The following is a 21,285-nucleotide window of genomic DNA, read 5'->3' as shown; positions in this document are numbered from 1 at the left end:
TCATCTAGTTGGGAACACGAAGATGAAAAAGACCGCATGGCGGGTCCTCTGGAGTCACACAGGCTAGTCAGGATTGCTGTCTGTCTTAGCCTCATGTGCACGACTTGGAGATGTTTGTGTCATGCTGCTTCACTGGCTAGTTGTAAAATGTAGAGGACAGAGTGCATGAGAAACAAGTGGTATGTGGCCTGCTACACAGTGGCCTGCATTTTCTATTAGGGGGAAGCACTGTTTGGAGGGGTGACGGGCATTAAAATTATTTCTGGAGACCCATGCCTGTAATGATAGGGTGCAAACCAATCCCAGCGTGGTCCTTAACTCTGGGGACCGCTGGAGGATATGAGAAAAAGTGGGAAAGGACAAACGTGATGCGTTGTCAACTTATGTTCAAGGACAAAATTTATTTGTGTACTTTACTATAACTTGAAATTTTTCGTAAAATGGCCCTCCAAGCCCTTAATGGTTTTACAAAGTAGCATGACCAACCAGTCCCCTGCGAATGTATGGACACTTACATGCTGATTTCCAGGATGGAGGTCCTTGATGAGCCAAAAAAGCCAGCAAGTCAGTCAGGTATTGACAGAGCCCCTAAAGTGACCCAGCAGTGTCCCAGGGCCTGGAGGAAGAAACAGGAGTGTAAAAATTGCCCTAACCCTTTGCCACAGCTCGTGGGCCGATAACCTTGACTGGCCCTGGCAGGAGGCGTTACCCTATTTGTGCTGAGAGGCTGGCTGTTGGGGTGCTGGCTTTTGTCTGTTCTTAATCCAGAGGATGAATTTTGTAGGGGAATTCCTTAGAAAATGATTTGAAGTCATGTTAAAGCAGTGTGCATCTTCAGGGCTTCCTTGTAGACAAGAATTTTAGACTTCATCCTCTGAATTTCATGTATATTCCCTGCAAATCTGAAAGGCGACACGTAACAGAGCAAATTGGAACCACTTTCCTGAGAGTTGTATGGGTGGACATCTGTTCTTACCTACTTTAGACTCTGGCTTTCTTGTGCAAGGTAGTCTCATATTCCAGAATTTTCCTGTTCCTGGGTAGAACATAAAGGTACATGTTTTGAAGAGTCTCAGGGACGTAATGAAATGCACGAGCAAGGAATACAGTCTATTGAAACCCTGTCCAATTAATTATAAGCGTTGCTCTACTACAGTGATGATTCAAACATTCTTTAGCTGACCTGTCCATTTTGGGACACACATGGCTGTTGAGTTCTTGAAATGTGTCCACTACAGCTTAAGGAACTTAATTTTTTGTGGCTGGAGACTACTGTATTGGATAGTTCAGCTTAGAATATGCCATTTGGGGGAGTTTGGGGGGGGCGTATTCTTATTAACATGAAAAGGCTGTAATGATTAAAAGATCCAAATCAGTCAGAATTCTTTTGGGAACCTACTTGTTAATAATTTATTCCCAAATGAGGCCATTTTGGAGTCACACGTTGGCATTGCTGATACTGGATTGTCCCTCATTCTGGTTTCTTTTTCTAAGATATCGGTCAAGTATTGTAATTTGACTTAATTTCGCCTTCATTTTGAAGGTAGACTGCCACTCCGTTTTCTGCTGGATTCTTGGAGATAATGCTGCTCTAGATCTTGAGTCCTTTTTGATTGTGTTGAAAAAACAAACTGTCAGACCAAGAATTGCAGGGGGTTGAGTGCTGTGTTGCATGGCCCTCACTGCTGGTCCCTGACTGCACTGTTTAACGGTGAACGTGCGCCGGCGTAGCCCATGCTGCTGCTGCCTTGACAACCGCGGTGTTGGACACGCTCAGAGGCAAAAGGGCTGACTTGGCAGCTGCCCAGCAGATTTTTATAAAGGCTCAGTTGGTGGCCGGAGATTCAGGCTGTCAGAGTTGTGTTATGCAATAAACCGTTTTCAGCAGAAGTTCTTAATCCAATTTCAGCTGTAGCTTTTTTTTTTTTTTAAATAGGCGGTAATCAAAGATAAGTACACATTATTTAATGGGAGTTTGGAAGAAGTAAAACTCTCCTTGCATAAGCATTTTCAGACCGTTTGCTTTATCCTGGGAAGCATGTCTGTCGGAGGAAATTTGCTGCTTGAAGTGCTTTTAATTTAAAACCAAGGCAAAGGAACATCATTCAGAAGTTCAGTAAGTCAGTGGCTTCCTGGCCACTTATCTAATTTCTAGGTGAGAATATTCCCCGATTTCTCTTTGATGTTTGAGTATTGACAGGTGAACCATTTTATGGAATTAAAAAAAATGGATTGGCTTCAAGTCGATTTGAGAAATTTGAGTTGATTTCCAATGGAGAAAATATTTTGTTAAAAGGGGAAGAAACAGTAGTTTTAGCCTAAGTTGTACCTCTCTCTCACTTTATCCTTCAGTATTCTCTCTCTCTAGCTCTGTAAATCCTCGTTTTATATGGAATCTGTGCCAAGAATCAACATCCCCAACAAATTACTATTATTATTATTATTTCCGATGCTTTCATTCTCTCAAAGTGTTGATGGAAGAGCCTGATGTTTCAGACAGCAATAAATTGCCTTAAGTAGGATGATCTAATAGCAGGTATATGCAAACCTTGTGCTCTAGAAAATAAAAGGCATTCGTGTAGAGCTTTCCAGACCCTTTTCCCTGGAAGGAGGAAAGGGCTATGAATTCTTTCTCCCCACCCCCCTCCTGGAGCAAGTCTTTTAAATTTGCTTTTCTTACTGGTCATCTCTTTGCAGCCATCAATTCCCCGCCCCATACCCCGCCTTGGCATTTGGCATTTTCTGTTAATCCAACCAAGGGTGGAATTGAGCATTGGAATTTGACATCACACTTCGTTTTTTTTTAAGAAAAGGAAGTGGAAAGTCACAAATCCCTCCATTTCCAGAGCCTTGACAGAAGTGGGATATATGCATATTGTGGTATTAGTAACTCATCCAGTAGCTCCTGTAATCTAAACACGTAATTGTTTGTCTTAGCACTTGTATAAGTTTTTTTTTTTTTTTGCTGTACGCGGGCCTCTCACTGCTGTGGCCTCTCCCGCTGCAGAGCACAGGCTCCGGACACGCAGGCTCAGCTGCCATGGCCCATTGGCCCAGCTGCTCTGCGGCACATGGGATCCTCCCGGACCGGGGCACGAACCCGCGTCCCCTGAATCGGCAGGCGGACTCGCAACCACTGCGCCACCAGGGAAGCCCTATAAGTTTTTTTAAAAAAATAAATTTTATTTATTTATTTATGGCTGCATTGGGTCTTCGTTGCTGTGCATAGGCTTTCTCTAGTTGCGGCAAGCAGGGGCCACGCCTCGTTGCAGTGCGCAGGCCTCTCCTGTTGCGGAGCATGGGTTCTAGGCATGCAGGCTTCAGCAGTTGTAGCACCGCGGGCTCAGCAGCTGTAGCTCTCGGGCTCCAGAGCTCATGCTCAGTAGTTGTGATGCGTGGGCCTAATTGCCCCGCGGCACGTGGGATCCTCCCAGACCAGGGTTCACTCGTACCTGTGTCCTGTCGAATTGGCAGGCAGGCGGATTCCCAACCACTGCGCCACCAGGGAAGCCCTGCCTAAGTTTTAATAAGGGGTTTCATGTTAGGGGAAGGTCTTCCTGCCTTTGAACCTGAATGTTCTCTTCTCTCCCAACCTGCACAGCCCCAGCCCCATCTGCTTGGTTTACTTAACGGAGGCTGTGAAGAGCGTTTGACATGCTGTGCTCCCTCCCTTTGGAAGCAGGAGTGTTTTCTGTGGAAAGTGGTGGCTTCTGCATCTGTCCCGGGTGTCGTTACCACCCCCCCCCCCCCCGCAGGTTGAAATTTAAAACATTGGTGGGAGGTTCTGGATTTCAACTTAAAATCGGAGGTGTGTGTCTTTTATCCTGCTATGTCTTGGATGTTGGCTTTATTTTATGTGGTGATGTTGTTAAAAATGATCTGTGTGGTAGTGAAGACCTTTTTTTTTTTTTTTATAATGGATTCAAATCTGCTGGAAGGGACCTAGTCCCTGGTTGACCTACGTCCCAGTTTTCTACCAGTTGTTCCAGCATCATTATTAGCAGTGCCCTTGGCTGCGATGATAAGTTACTGGTCACTCTACCTGTGATGGATGAGATTCTTATGCAGTTTGCTCACAAGTAGTGGGAAATTCACTATCTTCCATGGGGCGGGGGACCCCTTTCATTTTTAGAATAGTTGTAATTGTTAGAACAGGTTTTCTCAAATTTGATCCGAAATGGGCTTCCCTAGAACCTGTGCTTTTCCGTCATTGTTTTCCCTCTCTTGAGTCAAGATGGCCTGAATTTGAAACCATAAAAAAAATAGAGACATAGAGAAATTGCATAAGGATGCTTTGAGAGATGCCCATAGAATTGATATTCTTTCAATTATAGAAGCCAGTTGTAAAGGCCAGTGAGAGGAACTCCCTCCCTCCTTCCTTTCCGCTCCTCTGCCTTCTCCTCTTAGCAGTTTCCCGCTGTAGCTGATGGATGAGTTGTTTGTTTTTCACATAACATTTATACTCGCCCCTTGAAATTAGTAAGGAATTTTAATGGTGCTTTCATTTAGGAGCCAATGTGAGTTGCCCTTTTGATGTTTTCTCTTTAATAACAATTTTCTGAGTTTAGAATTTCGCTTCCTGATCTGGCACCTGCCCCGTAGTGGACCTGCGGACTGATCGCGGGTTCCTGAGCCGTTCCTGCTTCTCTCCAGCTACGGCGCCTTTGGGCAGGACCCTGAAACTCCTCTCTAAATGATAACCACGACTTTCTCGTTATCCCTTCCTTTCCCATCCCTTTTAAACTAAAGGGAGAAAGCATGGTGTGGCCCTTGTCCGAAGCTGGGGAGGCTGAGCAGAGAATCACGAGCATTAACGGCGCAAGCAAGTGCTGAGCCCAACGTCTGGCATATAGCGAGCACCCAGGAGGCGTTTGCCACTGTCATACAGTTGGCACTCCACATCCGTGGGTTCCGCATTCCTGGATTCCACCAATGGCGGATTGAAAACCTTGAGGAAAAATCTTCCAGAAAGATGCAAAAAGCAAAACTTGACTTTGCTTCACCAGCAAATATATAAAATATGCCCCTCCAGTAAAAATGTAAATAGCATTTACACTGTATTAGGTATTACAAGTCATCTAGAGCTGATTTAAAGTGTACAGTAGGAAGGATGTGGATGTAGGTAGGTTATATGCAAACATAACCATTTTATATAAGAGACTCGAGCATCCTGGGATTTTGGTATCCGTGCGGGGTCCTGGAACTAATCCCCCGTGGATAACAAGGGGTGACTGCAGTCATTACCACTTTTTATATACTTCCCTTATGACTGCAGGGGTATTGTCCTCTGCCTGGCACCTGTTCTGTAAGCTTGATTGACCCGGACGTCCCTGGTTCCTTGCACTAAAGCATCTGAGCGCTCAGAAGAGGATTGGAAGCCCAGCTTGGTGAAAAGCTGGCCATCACTGGAGAGCAGAAGCCCGTAAAAGCTTGGCCCAGGCCTGTGGCTGGATGGAGGACAGGGCTTCACTGTATCACTGACCTGATCAGTTTTGACACAGTGCATTAGAAGAACTCCTGGTGTAGTTAGAGCATGTTAAATCAATAACCCAGTGTTCTGAAGTGTGGGCCACGGAGGGACAGTTCGAATGGTCAGCACATTTATTTATATTAAGATCCTTTTTGGGCTTTATTTAAACTAACGTTGATTTGAATTTATGCCATCAGTGAAGGTTGGGCTGGGCACTCAAGCACATTGAAAACAGTCATGCACGCCACACCCATGTCCACAAACCCAGCCCTTCTCCATGACAGCGTGTGGGGGCAAGACACAGCAACCTGCACCCAGCAGATCCTGTACCTTCTTTTCTGTCTTGTCCAGTAAACCTGGGTAAGGAGGACAACTTGATTTATGGTCTCATTCACACATGACCCTCTGTGGCCTGTCGTGTTGGTTTTTGTTGTTTTTGTTTTTTACCTTAGAGGTCAGGAGAACATCACAGAAAAAGAATTCTACAACTGGGAGCTGTGATTTCTGTTGGATCGGAGCCTTCCTTTGGGTTTTGTTGCATAGTGGTGGGGGAAAAAAAAGGAACTCCCCCGCCCCCCAATAAAATCACCTTGGAGGGTATAGTTAACTGCAGGCTTAATGAGGTCCTGCTGTGTAATGTGGCTGCTAAAATGTATCCCAGCTTTTGGATTGTGCATGGAAATAGAAATGGTCTTCTTGCGTGTGTTGGTCCTGTTGTTCTAGAGTATTATTCACATGTTGGAATGTGTGTTTAATTCTGGATGTCACCTTTTTAAAGGGAAGTCATTCCAAATTGGGTTAATCAGAGAATGAGGGTTGGAGACATATCACGTCACATAAGAATGATTCAGGGAATTGTCCACTCCTTGTCTTTCCTTTTTTGTTGATTTTGCTTTTGCTATTTGGTCACTTGTTTTAGCTCAGGGAACAGAAGTCAGAGGGAAGAGTTCTCAGAGTATGTTAATATGGACTTCTATATTCTGCCAGTAGAAATGGCAACAGTTAGATGGATGTTAGAAGTGTTCATCTTGGGGTCTCACCTCATCTTTCTTTACCTTTTTGCCTGTATGGTGATGGAGGTTAGAAAGTGACATGAAATGGGCAGGGTGCGGAACCAGTGTGCACAGCAGAGCTTCTGAAACTTTAATGTGCATGGGAATCACCAGAGGATCTTAGAATGAGCCTGCATTTCCAACAAGATGCCAAGCGGTTAAGGCACTGGTGGTCTTTGGAGCACACTTGGAGTTGGCGACGGTATGGAAGGGTGTACGAGGCTGTTATACCTCCAGCCGGGACTGTGGGCTTTGGAGAGTCGTTAGATGGTGCTGTTTGCTGCGACGTGTATGGTGTCTTCCCGTGCTTACTTTCTGTGCCCCTTTTTCTTACACGTCTGTTATAAAACTTGGGGGCAGCATGAGGTTATGCTGTTATTTTTCCTCTTTTTTTTTTTGCGGTATGCGGGCCTCTCACTGTTGTGGCCTCTCCCGCTGTGGAGCACAGGCTCCGGACGCACAGGCTCAGCGGCCATGGCTCACGGGCTTAGTTGCTCCGCGGCATGTGGGATCTTCCCGGACCAGGGCACGAACCCGTGTCTCCTGCATTGGCAGGCGGATTCTCAACCACTGCGCCACCAGGGAAGCCCTATTTTTCCTCTTTAAGAGAAAGATTATGAATGACCATAAACATTCTAGTTTAATTCCTGACCTGTTGCCATCTTCAAAGTTATTTCAGAGAATGGTAGACATTTTACAAATGAAAAGAAAACCCTGTCACTTTTACTTTTAAAGGTCTTATTACTCAGTCTTCCATTTGCCAAAGAAAGTGAGTTTTTGCGGTCAGTAGCCACATGAATCTAGATCTATGTGATGATCCCCGCCCTGCTACTGCCAGCAGACCCAATTATTTTTATTTATTTCAGTGTTTGCCAGGCATTTTTTGGTCTTGGGGAGAAACAAGTAAGAGATTGGGGGAATGAGGAAAGGTGGGGAGCGTGATCTTCTCAAGTTTGAGATGGTCTATGGAAACTCCAGATGACGAGCTGTTTTTAAATCCATAATGCAGTTCGCAAGAATAGACACACACTCTGGGCAGCTGAATTTGCATCAGAATGAGGCTGCTAGACTCCCTATCAGTGGCTATGCCTCCTCCTGTGTCTGCCTTTATTAAGCTGACCAGTAAAGTAGAATGGACTGAATGCCTGGCTACTTTGTTCCTGGGGAAGAAGAACGGGGTGAACCCAGAAAGGGGTATTTTGTGAAGGAATTGGTTGGTGTTTAGCTGAGGGTCAGGGACTGGGACAGGGGCAGCGGATCTGGGCCCTGTAAGGCCATGTGGACTTGGAGATGGGCACTGGTTTTTGCAGGGAGCTCTAGGTGGTGGCAGAAGGGGTGGTGTGGCCCTGGTGTTAGGACATTGACAAGCTTACTGCGGAGAGTGTGAGGTGTCACCTGGCCCTGGTGGATTAGCCACTGTGGGGAGTGTTTCAGGGGAGGAGCTGTGATTTCAGCCAGGAATTAGAGTGACTTCAGGCACTTCACTTAACCCCCATTCTGGCAGTCAGGCACTGGCAGGCCAAGTGTGGGTAACGGTACACGGGACGCGTGAGGCTGGGCTTGTACAGTTTTCGGAAAGCCTGAGTTCTCACTCTGTCAGGCTCGTTCCGGGTGCTGAGCAGGAGAAACGATTTCCTGACTCCACGGAGACATTAATTACTTCTAAATAAGACAGGTACTGAAAAGGGGGAAATACAACAGAGGGCCGGACTTAAAGGTCATAGAAGCTCTTGGGCTGGGGGGTGGCTGGGGGAAGAGCGGGGGGTTCACCTGAGTTGCTTGACTTTTGGTGAGCGAGTTAGTTACGTCTGGGTTGTTTTCTAGAGCGCTCAGTACTTGGTCGTTCAGAAACTGTGATAAGGGTGGGTGAGCGTTAGGCCTCTGAAGTACCTCCTTTCCGGCTTTCCCGGACACCCAGCTTAGGTTGCACAGCCCTGTGCTGCCTCGTGGTTGGGTGCAGGCCCACCTTGCTAGCCTTCCAGCAGGGAGGGGTGTGGGCAGAACGTAGTGATTCATCCTGACTCTGCAGCTGTGAAAGGCAGTTGGCTTTCTAATCTCTCAATTCTTACCTGCTGAGCTTTTGGAAACAGAGCGGAGTCGACTTCTCACCTGCTAGGTTTGCATCTTGCATCAACACTGAGGGAAGTCTTGACCAGCATTCTAGGTTGTAAAAGAACTCGCGTGCGTGTGTGTGTGTGTGTGTGTGTGTGTGTGTGTGTGTTGTGTGTGTGTGTGTTTTGTTTTGTTTTATTTTTAATGTCTAGAACTGGAAACCCCATATTCTGTGTCCTGGATTTGCTTCTCCTGTATTTAAAGTACTTTATAGGGGTCACGGGGCCGCTGGTGTCACTAAGTGAACCTTAAATGCATCTTCCTTTGCAGGAGTTTTCCTCTCACATCGTTTATGTTTTAATTAGATATTAGTGGTCGGGATATAATTCTCTCATATGGAGGCCTGGAGTCAAAAGGGAGGCACCAGTCTGAACAGGAAGCAGTAAATCACCACAGGAATTTTACATTGAAAGCTATTTTGGGGCTTTACAATTTATAAACTCTGTGTATGTAGGAAATAATCATTTATAATCACAGCCTGGCTTGCTGTGGAGACCTGAATGCTGAGGGTAGGAACCTGGGGGTGGTGAAGAGATTCTCTGTCCGGCAGACTTTCCTGGATCCTGAAAGGTGGACCTCAGCCCAATGAGCATGAACTCTCCCCGAGGTTAAGATTATCATTCGGTGGAAACCAAAATGCTAGAGGCATTTTCACGCACCCTGAGGGGAGCTGCTTGTTGCCAAGAGTGATTCATTGTGCTTTTCATGTGTTGTGTAGCCGAATCATTTGCCTCTTATGCAGGTTGGTTCCTTGGGCTCCTCAGGTGGGGTCTGGTCAGAGCGCTTCATTTTCCTGGTTTTCAGCCATGCGATTGACAGGTCTCTGGTGACTCGGACCCAGTGGTGGTTAAGAAGTAACGTGTGTTCCTCCCGCAGGGTGGAGGCCAAGTCTGCTATCAGCCTTCATGTGTGGACTCGACCACCACCCTGGTCTGTGCATGCCTTGCCTCTCTTAGGAGAGCGACTGGGGAGACAGGATGTGCCTTCTTTCTCTGGAGGTGACGGAAGCCTCGGCTTGGCAGGTCTGCAGAAGTGAAGGACATCTGGGCTAGGTGGAAATCCGAGCTCTTTTCTCCCAGCCCTTCTCTTCCCCTTGTTATGGAAGATGGAGTATCACTGTCATTCTAAGAAATCCTGGAAGCTTAACAGGAGCACCGCTTCAGTTATTTAGGGCTTTAGAGTCTGTGTGGTTGGATTTCTAAGTTGTAGTGTGTGTTTATGCAGAGTTTAGGAATTTGTGAGCTGGAGAAGACCTTGGATAATCTACTTCCCTTATCTCGGCCCCTGGAGGGTTTAGTTGGCCAGTTAGTGGCAGGGAGTAAAAACCAGTTCTGTTGGATGTTGAGTGTAATAGCACCAGCCTGACTCTAGGGTACTTGGCCTCCTGTTTGAACAAAAGGAACCTGAATATCCGAAGTCCTGCTTTACTGGGGTATTAATGTTTTCCTTATTCTCTTAAGGCCCCAAATAACCAACCGAGAAGCCCGTAATCCTTCCATCTCTAAATTGAACTCATAAAATGCTTAAGTTCTTGAAGTAGGTGTGTGAGTTTAAGGACTTCTTAGATTAGCAAACAGTAGGCAGATACCACAGAAGAGAACCTGTGAGTATCCCACGCTGTGTGAAGCAGCTCTTTAAACCTTAAAATCAAAAACTCTCTCCCTGGTTCCCTAAAGCAGTTAACCCCTTTGGGGCACCGGTATCAACCATCTCCGTCTTCCCAGACTTGCCTCTTGTCCTGCCTCGATCCCTGCTGGTCTGCAGTCTTTTTTTCTGTGTTTACCACTGGAATTGCTGGAGTGCTCTCTGGGCGGGCTGCGGGTTCTTTGGTGTGCCCCCCTGCCTCACCTTTATTTTGACATAAGGGAGCCACACTTTCAGATGAGATCTTCAAGACCTAGTGTGTGTATTCTTTTTCAGAAATCATCCCCCCACCCCCCTGCCACCCCATTCTCTAGTCCACAAAGATCTGTTGCCCTTTTTCTGCAGTGGTCCCTCATCACCTTAAAAGGCCGGTACAGATCCAGTTTCATTTCTTCTGACTGAACTGTAAATTCCTTGAAAGTAGCACCAAACCGCAACAACAACAACAACAGTAAATTTTCCAGAAGGTTGTAGCTCATGTTTGTAAGGTCCTGCATTCTGGCATTATCCACTTTAAAGAACTCCAGTACAGTGATGCCTTACACCTCCTGTTGTGGCTGCAATAACTCTTTTTTTTTTTTCCCTAAACTTTGCCAGGAATATAAAACTTCTCTGTTACCAGTGAATGAGGGGACTGGGGTCAGTTCATGTAAAGGAAGTGCCATGCTTGGGTCTCTCTTCCAGTCCCTTTACAGCCTGAGGGGTGGCTCTTTGCCTGTGGTCTCTCCAGGAAGGGCCAGTGCCCTCCCTCCACTATAGGATGTAGTTCTGACCTCCAGAACTTGGTCTCAGTCACTCAATACTTGTTTGGGACTTTTTTTTTTTTTTTTTTTTTAAGTTTATTCTGACTCTTAATTAACATTTGCTTGCTTTCCTTTAAGTAACTCCCCTCTCCCCATTCTTCCTTGTTTCTCCAGGACGACAGTGATGGGATTCCGTGGTCAGAAGAAAGGGTGGTGCGTAAAGTCCTTTATTTGTCTCTGAAGGAGTTCAAGAACGCCCAGAAGAGGCAGCATGGTGAAGGCATTGCTGGGAGCCTGAAAGCAGTGAATGGTGAGTTGCCTGTTTTGTTGTTTTGGATGATGTCTCTGGGCCTGGCCTTGTTTCCAAAATGGATGTGCTTTGGGTGGCTTGTGTTTCTAAGGCTGGGCCCCTAACGGCAGTTATTCTGGATATCCTGTTGGGTTTATAGATTTGTTTTGATGCTCCTTTGTATATTGCATAATATGGTTGGCAAGGGTTCTTAGTGAGTCTGCGCCCTAGAGACAAGACCAGGGCTGCGATCTGGTTTCTGCCCATTCTTGGATTGAGTGTGGAGCCTGACTTGCAGGTTTTTCCGTGAACATCTGCCTTTCTACCCAAGTATGAGGGCAGAAGAAGCCTTTGATGATCTTGCTGAAATGTGGCCACTTTGGTCCTTATGCCCTGTTTATGTAGGAAGTAGCCGGAATCTGTGGGCCTGCTGCCCTCCCGCTCTCTCTCTGGCTCAACAGCCTGCTAAGGCCCTGCTTCCTTCCTTGTTGATCAAGCTGGCAGGTGGCTGCACAGCGGCAGGTGGGCGGTGGAGGTAGAGCTCCCGTGCGTCCGAAGTGTCCCTCATCCTGGATGGGCATCAAGTGGGTCCTTGAAGCCTGGAGAGAAACATGCTCCCGTCTGAGTTTCTTCTGATGCCTCTTTTTTAACAGGGTTAGTGTGACTTGGATGAAATCATCCGGTGAACACCATTTGAGAACTAGCATTTGGTTACTGTTTATATTTTACTTCAGGGGTTGTGGCTGTGGCTGTATCCCACAGCCTCTCTTGTTCTTATTAATCTCCTAGAATCTGAGATAAATGTGAATGAATTGACCGTGTTCTGGTTTGTACTTGTTGGGAGCGGGGAGATAAGGAAGAGGAGATCCTGTTATTCTTTTTGAGTTCTGGCTGTGATCCTCTGGTAATAGTCCTCACACATGGGGCGCCTGGGAGCTTGCCAGGGGGCAGGGCGGCAGGTTGACCTAGGGCTTTCAGTTTTTTTCCATCCTGCTTAGTTGTCAGGTGAGATGTCTGGGAGCCTCTTGTTGGAACTCGTGCTTGCAGACAGGACCTGCTGGCGCTCCCTTTCCGCAAGGCCATGGCGGGGTCTTCTGAGATGGCCTTCCTGAATGCCACCGGGATCTGCCCCGCCATCCACCCAGCTTCTGTCACTCTCGTCTAGTACTCTGTGACTTGAAACAAGAACCGCCTGAAGCCTGAGCCAGTGTGTATGGGAAAGGCCCTTTTTGCATCTTTCACACGTGCAGAGGCAACGTAATTTGAGGGGTCTGTAGCCACAGTTAGTCACACAGCTTGGACCCCTGTTTGTTCATGGGCCTCCTACCAGGTAGGGACCCCGCCATTTCTTGGCTGCTTGTCATGGAGTAAATGCTAAGCCACGTGTCCTTTTAGAGGGCATTTGACGTGATCAGTCGTGTTGACCTTGCTTCACATTGAACGTACTGTTCTGCTCTTAAGTTTTTGAGGGGAGGGTGATGGTGGGGAGAATATCACTGGATCCTGGGGTTATTAGTCGAGCAATGGCTGCTGCTACGGGGTTAGATTTTACTGCTGTGACAAGGCGTGCTCTCGTTCTGCTGTTCTGGAGTGGTGACGCCTTCGTGCTTTTAGGAATCTTTTAACAGCTAAAAAAACCCACCCAACTGGGAAAAATCAGCTTTTAGGGCAAGAAGGTAGCCAGGTGTCCAGGATTGAATGATGGTGGAATTTGGGTAAAAGAACAAAAACTAAAATAAGGCATTCAAGAAGCAACTAGTGCTGCCAGCTAGTTGGCCAAATGTAGCTCTTGTTTTCATTGGCATACTCAGGGCTTGACGATACCGAGGAAGGAATTCTAAGAAAAGTTGGCACGTACATCTCTATTGGGATCCTTGAAGACTTTAAATCATTCTTTTACCACCTCCATAAAAAAGGTGGTCTTTGTTGTTTGTCATGGTAGCTCGCCTCTCACCCTGATACAGACTGACTTGTCCTTCCCTCCCTCTCTCCTTCCCTCCTGCCTCCCTTCCTCTCCCCTCTTTTGGTTGGGAAGCCGCCGTCAGCGTGCCCTTCTCTGGTTCATGTTGGTGTTTGCGCAGGCTGTGTTCCAAGGCCACCTTTTTGTTATTCTGCATGTTGGATTTCGATAGCAGTTCTAAGTAAATACATCTCCTCGTTTTAGAACTTGTGTGTGTTTTAAGAATAATTTTCTTAAAGGCAGCTAGCATGTTAAACAAAGTGTGCTTTCTTATTCGAGGGCTCCTGGAAAGCATGGAGACCAGACTCGTTACCATGGGAATAAGTCCCTCTCTGTAGGTCCCAGAATCTCAGGGGTGTGTGCTCTCCTGGGGCGGGTGTGATCCAGAGAAAGCCGAAGGAGCCGGCAGCCTCCACAACTCTTGCTGGGGATGGGTAGTGAGGACTGCAAGCAGTGTTCTCTCTGAATGTGTGTACATATGTGCGCGTCTACAGTTAGCGCTCAAGTTGGAGCGGATGCTTGATAACGGCTCATCATTCGTATGCTGTGCAGTGGAATGGCCTTGTCTGGCGCTGAACCTCGCGGCACACTGTTCGGGGTTCTTCATTGTGGGGCAGGTGAAGACGGGTTCGTGGTGGAGGAAGAGTGCTTTTCACAGTCATGCCTTTCCTTTTCATTCCTCTTTTAATTTTTTTTGGGTCCCCTACCCCCTCGAGGTTCCCTTTCAAAAGTTGAAATAATTCCCTTGTTTCAGTTTTAATTGTGACAGAAAGTTATCTGGCGGTAGAATTTGAAACAGTCCAGTACGGAGCCCTTGCTGGGAGGTGTGGTATGGAACTGGACGGGACAGAGGTGAGAGTAGGTGCCTGCACCCCAGCTAGGGCGCTGTTGGTGGGGCTTCTGCCCCCTGGGCTCCTTTTCTCATGCTTCATGGCTTGAGGGTCGTGGGTAGTAGTGAGGTACCTCTGAGACCTGCGGGGTTTCTGTCTGTAAGGGGAAGGTTACATTCTTGTTGGGGGCTCTGTGAGTGTGTTCTCTGTGGTAGTAACTTCCTAATGGCACATGGTTATTCATGCTGCGGTAGGTAGCAGAATTGGAATTACAGCTCAAGTAACTTTGAATCCAGTACTGATTTTAGAATCCAGAATGGAGGAAAATGGCACTCTATCTTTGCAACAGTAGTATTGAAAACAAGGTGTTTTGTTTTCCCCCCTGTATTTCTTTTTTTTCGTTTTTTTTGGCAGTACGCGGACCTCTCATCAGTGCCGCGGCCCCTCCCATCGCGGAGCACAGGCTCCGGACGCGCAGGCTCAGCGGCCGTGGCTCACGGGCCGGGGCACGAACCTGCGTCCCCCTGCATCGGCAGGGGGACTCGCAACCACTGCTGTCACCAGGGAAGCCCTCCCCCTGTGTTTCAAAGCAAAGATGTTTCTTGGTTATTGGTCTTGCCAGAGTTTCCTGGGAAAATTCAATTTTAAAATAGTATCTTGAGCTCATAGTAGAATGGGCTTGACATAATTTTTATCTAATTGGGAAATGAATTGACATCACTTCTGTGAAATCACAGGCATGCTAGGATGATGAACAAGCAAGCAGCCCCCTGCCCTGGCCTCCTGTGTGAGGAGGGTCGGGGGCTGGTGTCTGCTGACAGGGTGCCAACAAACAGCAGCTTGTCTGAGTGGCTGAGCTCAGCCGCGCCCCTTGTGCAGGTCTGTTAGAGACGTAAAAAGCCAAGCAGACATAAGATAGTAGTAGAGAGACCTCATATTTTATGTCATAAAATCCATGTTTGCCATCAGTCTTGGTTTGTGGTTCTGAAGTGACAAGGGATGAATTTTTTTTTTTGTCCTACTGGAGGTAGCAAATCTTGAGTCTGGGACATCCCGGTGGGTTGTCTGTAGGAATTGAAGCGAAGCCGTTGTTACACAGCTTGTTGGCTGTAGCCAGGCTTTGGGGGAGGCGGTGCTAAGGTTTCTGCTGGATGTGAGCCTTCTGTCTACTCTCTGCTGTAGATGGTGCCACTTTTCCCGGCAGTAATAAATTGACAAAAGCTTCAGAAAGGCTGGCAGAGGCGGAGGCCTCGGCCACTCTTTGAGGGCCCTTGGCCTGCTGGGGCTGAAATTAGGGACATTTAAATAATAACATGCTACACAAATAATGAGTACACATAATTACACAGTAAGAGAGGGGAGCTATTAGCTGTATTTGAATTTCATTTGCTTCCTATAAATTTCATCTGAGATCCAGCAAACCCTGTGGCCAGCTAAAGCATCTTGACTAGATTTAAGGGAAGCTGGACTCTTTTTTTCTTGGAATTTTACAGTAGTTGTGATAGCTGGAACCTGTATTGAGCACTTGCTTTTTGCCAGCTATTGTTCTAGCACTTCACCTGTATTTTGCTCATTTAACTTTCAGAACCAACCATTTTCTAGAAATATAGGAAACTGCACTCGGGTGGATCAGCAATTTGCTTACACTACTAGTATGGGGCAGAGCCAGGATTTAAACCCCGGCTTTCTCCCTTGCTTATAATAACCACCACTTAAATAAATAGGAGTAGTTTTGGAACCCCCTATAAAGATAGGACTTCAAAAATACAAAATTGTAGGAGTACTTTTGTTGTTTTCAAATAGCAATTTCTTTCGAAGGAGATGTGTGAAGTCTTTCGTTGGCAAAGAGACCTCAGAAGTGGGGGCAGTACAAGTATTTATTCATGTGACCATGGCTCTGGGCTTTATTAGCGCTTGTCATTGAATTGATGGTCGGAGGAAATGGAAAAACTGATTGGTCACCCTCCTTCCACCCAGATCCATTTATTGTTTCTTTCTGTTTCTTCACCTAGGGATGCAGATTTGTGTTTTTAATATTGTTGTGGAACCAGCCAGCTGGCAGAGGGCTGCCACTGACCTCCATGAGGTAGTGAGAGAGGGCGGTGGGCTTGCTGGCAACAACTGTCCATTTGTAGCCAAGGATCAAAGCTAGAAGTACAAATATAGGAACCCCGGTGCAATCACCACCACCCCCGCCCCCCCCATCCCATTTCTTTTTTAAAAGGGTAGAATTTTGTTGGACTCGCTTCAAAAATCTCTCTGAGATTACTTGATGTCTGTGGAATGAAACATGGGCCCCGCTTCTGCAAATTCACCGTTTTCAGGATGAGATTAAAGTGTGACTTTCGAGTCAAAATCAAAGTCTGGGCACCTTGTCTGATGAATGGAAGTTTATTTTTGGCCATATTTGAAATGAATGCTGTGACTGTATGTATGGTGGCCTTCTCGTACCCTGCAGCTCTAATGTCCAGCAGTTCTCAAGATGGTCCCCACCTCAACGGGAAAGACAATCTCCCCCCACCCCCCTGCCGAAGAAATTGGCTTTTCCAGATTGAACTGCTTCTGTGTCAGTGCTTGTGGCCTCTGCAGGTTGGGCCACGAGTTAAGTTTTCTCTTAACAGTCCAGCGCCTGAGACATTTGTCACCTGTGTCCCCTGACAGCACTCCATGGGAGAGCAAGGCAGTGAGGGCAAATACACTTCTTGAAAACAACCTACACTTATTCTTTGTTTAAAAATGAAGCTGCATCTATCTTGGATAATGGTAGAGTGGGGAAGGCTTGATTTCATTCTCTTGTAGCTATTCTGTCGTCAGTCTTCATGACCCCGAGTAATGCAGATGGGAAATTTCTAGATAGAGCTCCCATCTGATCAGTACTTGATGGAATACTCAGTATGTAGTGACTTGGTATCAATGAAGCACAGTCAAATATAACAAAATGCTTTAAAAATCGGAGGTGTGTGTGACTGGTTTGACGTGAGGAAGCCAGCAGGGAGGCAGGTGATAATGAAAAAGGCCCAGTGCTGAGCTACCAGGAAAAGCTTCAGTAAAGAAGTTGCATTCCTGTGGACCTTGAAAGCTGTGGGGCTTTTTGAGCAAAAGGGCTGAGGCTGGGCCGGCGTAGTGTGGGGTAGGGGTGAGGACCAGCGAATAGACGTTGGCCAGAATTGTTGATGTCACAGTCCAGTGGGACAAATGGTAGGTTTCAGTGGCCAGCCTGCTTGTACTTCTCTGGCACCAAGGGAATGGCGAGCCTGCCTGCAGCCCTTTTGGCCACAGAATTATGGATTGCTAGAGCTGGAAGGGACTTTTCGAGGTATATAGGTCAGGCTCATCAGTTTAGAGATGAGGAATTTTGAACCTTGCTGATGAGCTTAACTGGAAGGAATGGATCATGCTGAAGACTGATTGGAACCAGAAATCCAGTTTACATGATGGTGAGATACCGGCCTTCCCAGTGGGCATGGCTGCGTGTGAGGATTGCATGGAGTGCTGAGGATGGAGGTACCTCTGGAGGTGAATGTGTTCTCCTTTTTCCTGTCCCTCGTGCTTGAGGTCCGCTGCCCGTCCAGCATCCTCAGCCCGCTGCCTCTGGCAGTTCTGCAAGCTCTGTGCTCTCTCTTTGATTACAGCCCCATCCTCCTGGCTTGGACCCCTGTACTAAGAGGGGCACACCACACAGGTAGTGTCACCTGGGGGGGGGGACATGCGTGTGATGTCTGAGCTTGAGACAGTTCCACAGTGTTTTCCTGCCTGCCTGTGTTCTTAGAATGGCTCAACTTTGAGAGGTGTTGAAGCCGAGAGGATGGAAACTTACTAGAGTCTGTGTGGTCAGTGCCTCCCTTCGGGTACCCAAATCCCTTTTTCTCATCTCTATGACAACACCACTCTGGGAAGTATCCCTCTTTTCTTTGTCATTTGTTTACTTCTTTACTAGATCATTCCCATCAGTAAACAAAACATGTTGCAGTTTCTCCCATTAAAATAAACCCTCCGATCTCCCTCCTGCTATTCATTTCTTTTACTTTATAGAATTCCTCGGAAAAAAATGTCTACACCATCTGTTTCCCTCTAATTATTTATATTCATGTTAATATACTCTCCCCCCTCATTCTCTTTGGAACCCCTAGACTCAGGCCACTTACCAAGGCTAATAATGACCTTGATGACCAAATCCAGTTATCTCTCAGTGTAGCTTTAGTTGCCCATCCAGCAGCGTTTGACATGATGATTCTCTCCTGAGCTCTAGTTGCCTACCTGCCTTCTGCACTTTGCTTTCTTGATAGGTCTCATGAACTCGAGGTGTACCAGGCCAACTCTGTCTCTCCACTCCCTCCCGTCTGCCCCCGCCCTGCCCGTCTGCCCATTGTCAGTAAATGCCAGTTCCGAACTTCTGGTTGCTTTGATCAAAACCTGGGAGTTACCTGGTACTCCCCGCCCACCTCCGCCCTGATTTTGCAAACCCTGTTTATTCTAAAGTCACAATATGTTCCGAAACTGAGTTTGCACCACTGCCACGAGGCCACCACCTCTAGCTTGGGCTGAGGCTCCTAAAGCTCCCTCAACTTCTGCCTTTTTACCTCTCTAGGCAGCAGCTAGAACAGTCCTTTGTCAGTGTGAATCAGCACACGCGGCGTCCCGCAGTGTCCCCCCACGTCTCTCTTAGCGTGAAAGGCAAGCGTCTTACCCTGGACACTGACGTGGTCCCCCAGCATCTCTCTGGTCTTATGTGCCTATCTCTCCCTCGCCTAGTCTAGCCTTCCTGCTGTTCCAAATGCATTTAGTAGTATACTCTTGCCCCAGAATTTTTGTGCTTGCCGATGTTTCCGTCTAGAACTCTCTCCCTTTAGGTACCTGTGTGACTTGATCCCTTTCGGTATTTCAGGGTCCTGATCAAATGTGCCGTTACCAGAGACTTCTTCCTTGAGCATCTTATTAAAAATTGTGCCTTTGTCTGTTACCCTTTAGCTCCTTATCTTGTAATATTGTTTGACATAGACTCTCTCACTGCCTGGCATTGTATTATTGTTTGTTTATTATAAGCTCTCGCCCCACAGTAGATTGTAAGTTCCAGGAGAGAAAAGCTTCATCCATGTTAACTGCTGCTGTATGCACAACTCCTGGGTGCTCTGTAGAGTGTGTGGTCACCTGCACACTGGCTGTGTCCCCGCCCCTGCCCAGCACCCCTCTGCTACGCTGTGGATGTGTTCCTCTCTGTTCAGGGGCTTGTACCATCTCTCACTCCAGATTTCATTTTGAAAATGCATACACCTTGACCCTCTAGCCCCCTCGCCCCAGGTCACAGCCCATGCTATTTTCCCTGTTACCAAAGTGCACATTTATTCATAATTGTGATATCTTCATAAGTCTCATTATCATAAACATTCTTGGAATTGGGTCACCCTTTTATCCTTTCTTTCTGAACTACATTTGTTGAAAGACTACCTATGTGCAAGATACATTGATAAGTAGTTTAAAATAAAACTGTCCTTTTAAGAAAATAAAAGTTACTGCTTTTAATTCTCATAACAGTGTGGTAATTATACGATTACTATCATAACTTTGCGGGTTTGTTTAGCGGGTCTCAGATGGAAAGCAACATGCTCAAAGCTACACTGCTAAGAAGTGGTCAAATCAGGATCTGAATGCAGGACTCCTGAATTCACATCTTTCCCCACTTTTTTTTTTTTTTTTTTTTAATAAATCGAGGAAGACTTTACACTCTGTGAAATCACTTATCTTAGGTGTGCGATTTCGTGAGTTGCCAGATGCACATATACCCGTATGACCAGAGCTCCAGTGTTGATACAGGACTTTTCAGTCACCCCAGAAAAGTTTTCACCTGCCCCTTCTAGTTCATTTGACTTCTTTTTTTTGGGGGGGAGGGCTCTCACTGCCGTGGCCTCTCCTGTTGCGGAGCACAGGCTCAGCGGCCGTGGCTCACGGGCCCAGCCGCTCCGCGGCATGTGGGGTCTTCCCGGACCGGGGCGCGAACCTGTGTCCCCTGCATCTGCAGGCGGACCCTCAACCACTGCACCACCAGGGAAGCCCCATTTGACTTCTTTAAAGTATGTGCTCATTTGGTGGTTTGTCAAAATGGCTGTCTCTGTTTTTAGGAGCTTTTATGATGTTACGTGAGTTTACGATATTTTTCCAGAATGTACCAGATGCCAGAGAGTGTCTGTTGAGACTTGAAAGTGCCTCAGAGACAGAGGCACAGGTGTATCCAGTAAACAGCTCTTGGAGGTCTCAAGCAGTGCTTGAATAAGGACCTCACAGTTGGACGTGCTCAAGGATGACATTTACCATCTCATGGCGGCACTTGTGGAGCCAGGTTCTCCATGCTAAACCAGCATCACAGCTTTCATCCTGAGCGGTTGTGCAAGTCCAGACCAAGTGGGCTTTTAAACAGTTACTTCTCATCCTCTTCCATGTCACGTTTCTCTTGTGGAACCCCTGCCCCGCCCCCTTTGTGGCACTGTTCTTAGTCTGCGTGTTTAGAATACTCAGGCTTGGTGTTATAAATCAGGACATTCTGGAACTGGGGTTCAAGACTTGGCTTTTCCCCAAGAGCAACTGGCATCTGTAAGTCATGTGCCTTCTCTGCTAATACAGTGTGTTTTCAGTTAGATTGATTCTTGTGAGGACCCCATGATCAGCATGATGGCCTTGAGGATGCAAAAACGTGAGGCAGCAGTGTGGTGAGATTGCTGATTTCTTTCCATTTTCTTGTGGCTGTTGTGTAAGTCTATATATATTCTGATTTCTTTCCATTTTCTTGTGGCTGTGGTGTAAGTCTATATATAAGTCAGCTTGTGCTGCCATAAGAATATATCACAGACTGGATGGCTTAAACCATAGAGCTTTATTTCTCATAGCCTGCAGGCTGGAGGTCCAAGATCCAGGGTGCTGGCCACATCAGTTCTTGGTGAGGCCTTGCTTCCTGGCTGAGAGAGAGAGAGAGAGAGAGAGAGAGAGAGAGAGCGCGTGTGTGCATTGGTTTCTCTTCCGGATACCAACCCTATCAGATTCGGGGCCCTGCCTTACAACCTAATTTAACCTTCGTCACCTTTCCAGGCTCTTCCTTCAGATACAGTCACACTGGATGTTAGGGTTTAAACACAAGAATTTGGCTGGTGGGCATTAAATCTGTAACAGTCCAGTACTCAGTAGGGATTTGAGATG

The 21,285-nt window shown here is 46.9% G+C and overlaps 1 protein-coding gene across 4 annotated transcripts in view; it reads left to right on the top strand.

The window, feature by feature from the left end:
• Nucleotides 1-21,285, top strand: part of JARID2 (jumonji and AT-rich interaction domain containing 2) — a 242,420-nt gene that overhangs the window by 102,586 nt on the left and 118,549 nt on the right. For 2 of the 4 annotated variants that reach the window (XR_010835163.1, XM_067006735.1), the window contains exon 1: nt 11,281-11,331. Coding sequence is in view for 3 of the 4 variants with exons in the window: in XM_067006735.1 (XP_066862836.1) it covers nt 11,329-11,331 (3 nt within the window). In the remaining variant the exon portion in view is untranslated. Of the gene's footprint in view, nt 1-11,195; nt 11,332-21,285 lie in introns of those variants that run through there. The other 2 variants (XM_067006734.1, XM_059076488.2) reach the window with 2 other exon arrangements.

Source organism: Kogia breviceps, chromosome 10 (genome assembly GCF_026419965.1).
Source record: "Kogia breviceps isolate mKogBre1 chromosome 10, mKogBre1 haplotype 1, whole genome shotgun sequence".
Lineage (NCBI taxonomy): Eukaryota > Metazoa > Chordata > Mammalia > Artiodactyla > Physeteridae > Kogia > Kogia breviceps.
This window is presented reverse-complemented; position numbering and strand designations above follow the sequence as displayed.